The 6,875-nt window shown below is 37.8% G+C and overlaps 1 protein-coding gene across 1 annotated transcript; it reads right to left on the bottom strand.

Moving 5' to 3' along the window:
• Positions 1-1,875: 1,875 nt before the first annotated feature.
• Positions 1,876-5,408, bottom strand: LOC106140890 (uncharacterized). Its single transcript, XM_013342537.1, has 3 exons — positions 5,358-5,408; positions 4,162-4,302; positions 1,876-2,334 (listed from the first exon to the last, which is right to left on the bottom strand). The coding sequence occupies exons 1-3, from the start codon at positions 5,406-5,408 to the stop codon at positions 1,876-1,878; spliced, it is 651 nt and encodes a 216-aa protein (XP_013197991.1).
• Positions 5,409-6,875: the final 1,467 nt, after the last annotated feature.

Here is a 6,875-nt window from a genome sequence, read left to right as displayed (position 1 = left end):
ATATAAAGCAGATACAAGATCTAAAGCTTAATAGCATAGGGTGCAATTGGGAACAGGCAAGGATGAAAAAGAGAATGGGCTAGCCATAGACGTATAAAAAAGGCGGACAGAACGTGGCTTAAAAAGTGAAGCATCATAATGGCGGCGTTGTACGCATGTGTGAGTGTCAAAATGCCATTTCGTGAAATAATCTATGACTCTGTGGCGACATCTCTACGCCACTCGTCACAACATCCAATCAAACAACTACTGTCAATCATCGCGAAGAAATTGACGCGCTCAACCAATAGCAGCGAAGAATCTAAATCTCGATTTCAAAGATTTCATGGATTGGAGCACAAATACAACCTCCGACACAAAATCGTCGGAGCCGCGGTTCCCCAGGCATAACACCTAGCCTGGCGGAAGATCTTCCCTTTGGTGGCGGTCGAGCCGAATCATCGCTCCCGCTACAACTTATCTATGACGTATGCAAAACCGGTCGACTGTCATACTTTTCACACTGTCACAGTGTGACAGTGTGAAATGAATATTGACAGAATACTTTATACATTAAAAATTACCCGGCACATGTTTGACGAATCGTGAATACCTAAATAAATAGCGCAGTGCATTTTTGCACAATTATGCAGGCGTTGCAAATAAACTGCACTGGTACATAAAATAATGAGGGTGTAGAAGGAAAACTTATTCATTTTTATTCAATGTTAGTATAGTTTTTAAGAGCTTTGAATTTGTTTTTATTAGAATTATTAACTTGGGATTCCTCTTGTAGGCGCGTTGCTAGCCTTTCGCCTAAGGCTAGCAACCTTTTACTATTTGAATCTCAATTCCATCATAAAGCCGTACAGCTGAATGTAGCCTTTCAGTCTTCACAAGACTGTTGGCTCTGTCTACCCCGCAAGGGATATAGATGTGACTTTAGGTATGTATATTTAAGTATTTGACCGCATTATTAAAAGTTAACGATATTTAATACTCATAAAGAAATGATATTTCACTCACCTGAGTAAAAACACAAATTTACTGATAATTGTGATTCTTCTTTTAGGCGATGGGCTAGCAACCTGTCACTATTCGAATCACAACAATTAAACTTAACAACCCCGCAAGGAATATAGACGTGAGTATGTGGGTGTGGTTACTGATAATAATCTCTGCGATGGACGTAAAATGCTGACACGAGCAAATGGATCAATCAAGAGTATACAACATGTGTGCTCTTTTTATTTTCTGACTAGAGTGCTTAACTAATGGCAGGGGACTGACGCCCTGTTATTTTAAATTGCGCCCTCCCGAGACCGTCCCCTGGAAATTGCTAAATGCGGAGAATAGTTGTCGGAGTTTCAATTTGAGTTTTATTTGGTTGAGGCGCTGTCTTTATTTAGTGAATTGTTTGTGAATTGAAATGAAACAATGGTTGGGAATGTAACAAATCTTGTTTTAATTTTTTTTCCACTACGTACAATTTATGTTTGCTTTTAAAGTTTTTCCCTTTTTTCTTTTGTTATTTTTTCATTTTGTATAAGTTGTACAGAATTCATTGTGATATACTTACTAACAAATCTTGATATGTCTTTATTAAATAGATACTAGATCTGAATCAATTAGGTGGTACTATTTACAAAATAGCCAAACATTTACGTCATGTACCAATGCCGTGGGTCTGATTTAATTTTTTGTAAGAACAATTAGTTTACAAACAAACTAGTCGTTTTCATTTGTGCATCTGTGAAAGCATTTGGATTAACAATAATGATTATGTTAGTTTATTCCATGAAATCTTGAATTGAAATCAACATTTTATGTTCAACAATTGTCATCTTTGTACGTAAAAATATTTTATATCGCATCTTTTTTAGCTAAATTCATAATTCAACCAACAATTTTAGCTAAATTAGTAAAATCCGGCCATCCCTCTTCAGTCTCGTTAAAAAATTTCTTATCTTTAGAAAGAATTGTATTTATCAATTTATCTTCAGGCTTCACTTCACCAGCATTAGCTCTCTGGTATTTCACTATGACATCCAGTATCTCATGTTGCATCTTCAATTTAAGATCACTGGTTAAATTCTTCATAGAATTGCCTACGTATTGTCCGAATACAAATTCTTCACTTACTTGATGTGTTAAAAACTCTCTGCCCAGTTGTATCAAAATATCTTTAACTAGGTTTGTTGAAGTGACATTTGGGACATTATTATTAGGTCTTATGTTAGGTTTCCAGTGTGCTTTGCTTGGTTTAGGACGCATGGGTGGAGGACCTATGGCTACGGAGACGAATTCATCATTTTCTATGTCATCTTCATCGAGTGGTGTGAGGTGGCCAGATGGCTGTAAGCAATAAATGGGTTGATTAAATTTTATAATCTGTATCTATATAGAAACTGGAAATAGTGACTTTTTTATCAAAAACGCATACTGAAATCAGTGGGCTGATATTGTTGTTTGTAAATTTCTATCAAAGCATGAGGAGAATACTGACTAACTAAACAGAAATGTTGATTGACGGATTTTTAGAACCACACGTCAAACCGCTATTGACTAAATATTACCAATTTAACATGTAGGTTCCTATGTAGTATAGGAGTACACAAATAGAGGATTTTCCAAAATTCTCGCGGGAACAGAAATAAGCGAGGTCCTGGATTGGGTGATTCAGATTTTTACACGGAGCGACTCCCATCTGATCTCTGCAACTTTTGTAGGGAACCTATACCGTATTTTCCGGGAAACCTATAACTGGTACCACTGATAACCACTTACCGTAAGAGCATCAGTTAGTATTCAAACTTCGAAAATAGTCATAGTCATTTGTACATGGCCATGGATGCCATACATGGGATTCGAACCTGCACCTTAACGATTCGACCACCAACACTGTTTCATTCTTCTATACCGGTTAAAAATAGAAGCAACATATAAATCTATGGAGAATATTTCATACCGTCTCCTGAACATTGAGTTATACATACAAATACCGGCGTCAAATCAATCGCATGGATGTAATTTATCTTAGCCACACTGTCAGGTTAGAATAATTATACTAATTCCAAATGTTATTTAGATAGAACCACGAGAGGTGAACAATGGTGTTATTAATGACCCACTTAGTAGCATTTGCTCTCTCAATTTCACTACACAATACAATGCTGAAATAGGTTTGGAGTAACATTAAAGGTTACGGAAAAAGGTTTTTATTTGTATAAGGCCTGATGCTAAGTTATCACTGTGTTAGTACTGGCCAACTGGAAGATATTTAATGCTCTTCTAAAAAAGGAATAATGGTGTGCATTGCTAGAGGCAAACAGCTGAACGTGGCTTATCAGTATTTTTAAGACTGTCGGCTCTGCTACCCCGCAAGGGATATAGACGTGATTATATGTATGTGTGCGAGAGGTCAGTGAAACCTTAGTTAAGAGGCCTATATTCAGAAGTAATTGGCTGAGGAATAAGAAGAAGGATAAGCAAAGTTCAGATAGGATTTGCTTTATGTAGAAACCGCTAAGTGGGACTAAGGCGGTAGATAAGGTTTATGTGCCGTGTGGATCCCGACAATTTAGAATAGGACCACTCAATATCTTTCCCATGGATGTCGTTAAAGGCGACTAAGTGATGGGCTCTATTTGAATCTCAATTCCATTATTAAGCTGAACGTTGCATTTCAGTCTTTTCAAGTCTGTTGGGTCTGTCGTAAGGACCCCCCGGAAAGGATGCACATGTGACTATATACATACATACATATAATCACGTCTTTATCCCTTGCGGGGACGACAGAGCCAAAAGTCTTAAAAAAACTGATAGGCCACGTACGGTTGTTTGGCTTAATGATAGAATTGAGATTCTACTAGTGACAGTACGCTAGCCCATCGCTTAAAAGAAAAATCACAAGTTTATAAGCCTATCCCTTAGTGGCCTTTTACGACATCCATGGGAATGAGATGGAGTGGTTCTATTCTTTTTTCTTACTAACTTTTGCTACAACATTTAGCAATAACATCATATCTACATATAGTCAGTCACACGTGTATCCCTTGCGGAGTCCTCGCGACACCAACCAAAGTTACCAAAACCAAAAGAGCCAACAAGGCTCTGTCTACCCCGCAAGGGATATAGATGTGACCATATGTATGTATGTATGTTGTAGTAAAAATGACTGACTTTTTTCCTCAATTCCCTTGGTTTCAGTGTCGTGGATCTCTTTTTGGTGTCGTCGTTCGGCAGCATGTGTCGCTTGGAGTGGTAGTGGGGTTTCCTCATCTCCCGTTCATCCCGTCTGTCCACCACTGGGTGCCATGATCTCTGTGAGAAGTAAACATTGTTAACATACATAAAATCTATGTCGTGTGGTTGTGGTTGCTAGGCCATCGCCTAAAAGAAGAATCCCAAGACATCCATTTCATTCAGTTCCATTCAGTAACAGGTTTCTAGCCCATCGCCTAAGAAAAGTCTCAATTTTGTATGCCTATCCTTTAGTCGCCTTTAACGACATCCATGGGAAAGAGGCTCCAATAGAAAATAAAATAGGACCACTCCATCTCTTTCCCATGGATGTCGTAAAAGGCGATTAAGGGATAGGCTCACAAAATGGGGATTCTTCTTTTAGGCGATGTGCTAGCAACCTTTCGCTATTTAAATCTCAATTCAATCTTAATGCCAAATAGCTGAACGAGGCCTATCAGTCTTTACGAAATCTATGGGAAAGAGATGGAGTGGTCCTATTTCTTTTTTCTATAGGTGCCGGGAACCACACGTATATGAATGTTTAAACATAATAAACTTACTCTAACCACGCTAAAGGTTCAATTTCAATCCACAGTTTATTATGAATGGGTTTGTTTGTTTGTTTGTTCGCTCTTCACGCTTTATCTAAGGTACTTGAACTATTGTCGTAAAATTTGATGCTCACACACATTTAGGATTTAATATTGGAAAATACCTTTAAGTACATACATACATACATAAAATTTAAATCTCAATACCATCATTAAGCCATACAAGCTGAACGTAGGCCTTCTCAAAGCTGCTACCCCACAAGGCTATACTATGACTATGTCTATACTAATATTATAAAGCTGAAGGGTTTGTTTGTTTGTTTGTTTGAACGTGCTAATATCAGGAATTACTGGTTCGAATTGAAAAATTATTTTTGTGTTGAATAGACCATTTATCGAGGAAGGCTTTAGGCTATGTAACATCACGTTGCAACTATTAGGAGCGAACAAATAATGGAAAATATGAAAAAAACGGGGGAAATCATTCATCCTTGAGGGTTTCAATGATGCCCAAAATAACTGTGCCACGCGGACAAAGTCGCGGGCACAGCTGGTGTATTTATATAAAAAACGAGTACTCACGCAAACAGGTATAACAGCGAAGAACAAGAACCACCAGATCCTACCATCCATCGCAGTCACCAATATAAGACTAACAATGTTCTCGTGCGACACTCATAGTTTACAAATATCATCATTTGTGCCAGTCGGTTACAATGTAAATGCGCTGTAAACATTTTGAGAATTTTTTCACAATTCATTTCTTATGTCATGCTGAATGTAAATTCTGAGAAGGCTCATGAATAGATAGATAGATAGACTCTTTATTGCACCATAAGAAAAAGAAAAGCAGAAAAAATTAAACACCGGTAGTTAATGAGGTACAAAGGCGGACTTATCGCTAAAGCAATCTCTTCCAGTCAACCTTAGGGTGGATGAATTGAAATGGCTCTGAAAAAGTCTGTTTTAACCCCCGATCGAAAAGGTTAGAAGATAGATAGAAAGACTTTTTATTGCCCCATAAGAAAAAGAAAAGCAGAAAAAGAAACACAGGTAGTTAATGAGGTACAAAGGCGGACTTATCGCTAAAGCAATCTCTTCCAATCAACCTTAGGGTGGATGAATTGGAATGACTCTGAAAAAGTCTGTTTTAACCCCCGATCGAAAAGGTTAGAAGATAGATTGATAGACTCTTTATTGCACCATAAGAAAAAGAAAAACAGAAAAAAATAAACATAGGTAGTTAATGAGGTACAAAGGCGGACTTATCGCTCAAGCAATCTCTTCCAGTCAACCTCAGGGTGGATGAATTGGAATGGCTCTGAAAAAGTCTGTTTTAACCCCCGATCGAAAAGGTTAGATTCAGTTAGATCGATTTAATATGGGTTAGGTTTACCTGCTAAGGTTGCTGAGGTCCGACCTATCGCTCTCTCTCTCTCTCACAGTGGTGAGGATGCAATCGGCACTAAAAACAAAAAGGAAAAAGCTGATATAGTATGGTGTATAAATAAGAAAAGAACGTTCAAGATTTTATGACACTCATAATATTTGTAAAACTCCTACTATTTTTTTTTTATTCGGGACAAATTACACCGATTGAGTTAAGCCTCGAAGTAAGTTCGAAACTTGTGTTACGAGATACTAACTCAACGATACTATATTTTATAATAAATACTTATTATATAGATAAATATCCAAGACCTAGGCCAATCAGAAAAAGTTCTTTTCTCATCATGCCCTGACCGGGATTCGAACCCGGGACCTCCGGTGTCACAGAAAAGCGCAATACCGCTTCGCCACAGAGGCCGTCAAAGAAGAAGATCAAAGCATCAAAACAATCAATGTCTCAATGGAAACATCTGTTTAAATGTAAAACCGTAAAATCCAAATGGAATTTATACGGAACATATAAAACTTTTAAGTGAGATCATTTGTATTCACCCGCCGATGGTACGAGTAGATGTACCTAACCAAACACTTAGCACCCTGTTCTCTTATTGATTCAACGTGGAACAGTTGATTTTGTACGCAGTCCTAGATTTTGGGAGGTCATGTTAAACTGGTGGGATCGTACGCGCCGACACACGGCCGAACTTGTAT

The sequence above is a fragment of the Amyelois transitella genome, chromosome 12 (genome assembly GCF_032362555.1).
Source record: "Amyelois transitella isolate CPQ chromosome 12, ilAmyTran1.1, whole genome shotgun sequence".
NCBI classification, from domain to species: Eukaryota; Metazoa; Arthropoda; class Insecta; order Lepidoptera; family Pyralidae; genus Amyelois; species Amyelois transitella.
Note: the sequence above shows the minus strand (reverse complement) of the source record. Positions and strands in the feature narration are given on the sequence as shown.

What these genes read in the sequence shown, in the direction of transcription:
- LOC106140890 (XM_013342537.1), bottom strand. Translation starts at nt 5,408, where the DNA reads ATGGATGGTAGGATCTGGTGGTTCTTGTTCTTCGCTGTTATACCTGTT. An exon ending in TCGCTGTTATACCTGTTTGC is followed by an intron (nt 4,303 to 5,357) that starts GTGAGTACTCGT and finishes TACTTCTCACAG; the next exon opens with AGATCATGGCACCCAGTGGT. An exon ending in CAAGGGAATTGAGGAAAAAA is followed by an intron (nt 2,335 to 4,161) that starts GTCAGTCATTTT and finishes TATTGCTTACAG; the next exon opens with CCATCTGGCCACCTCACACC.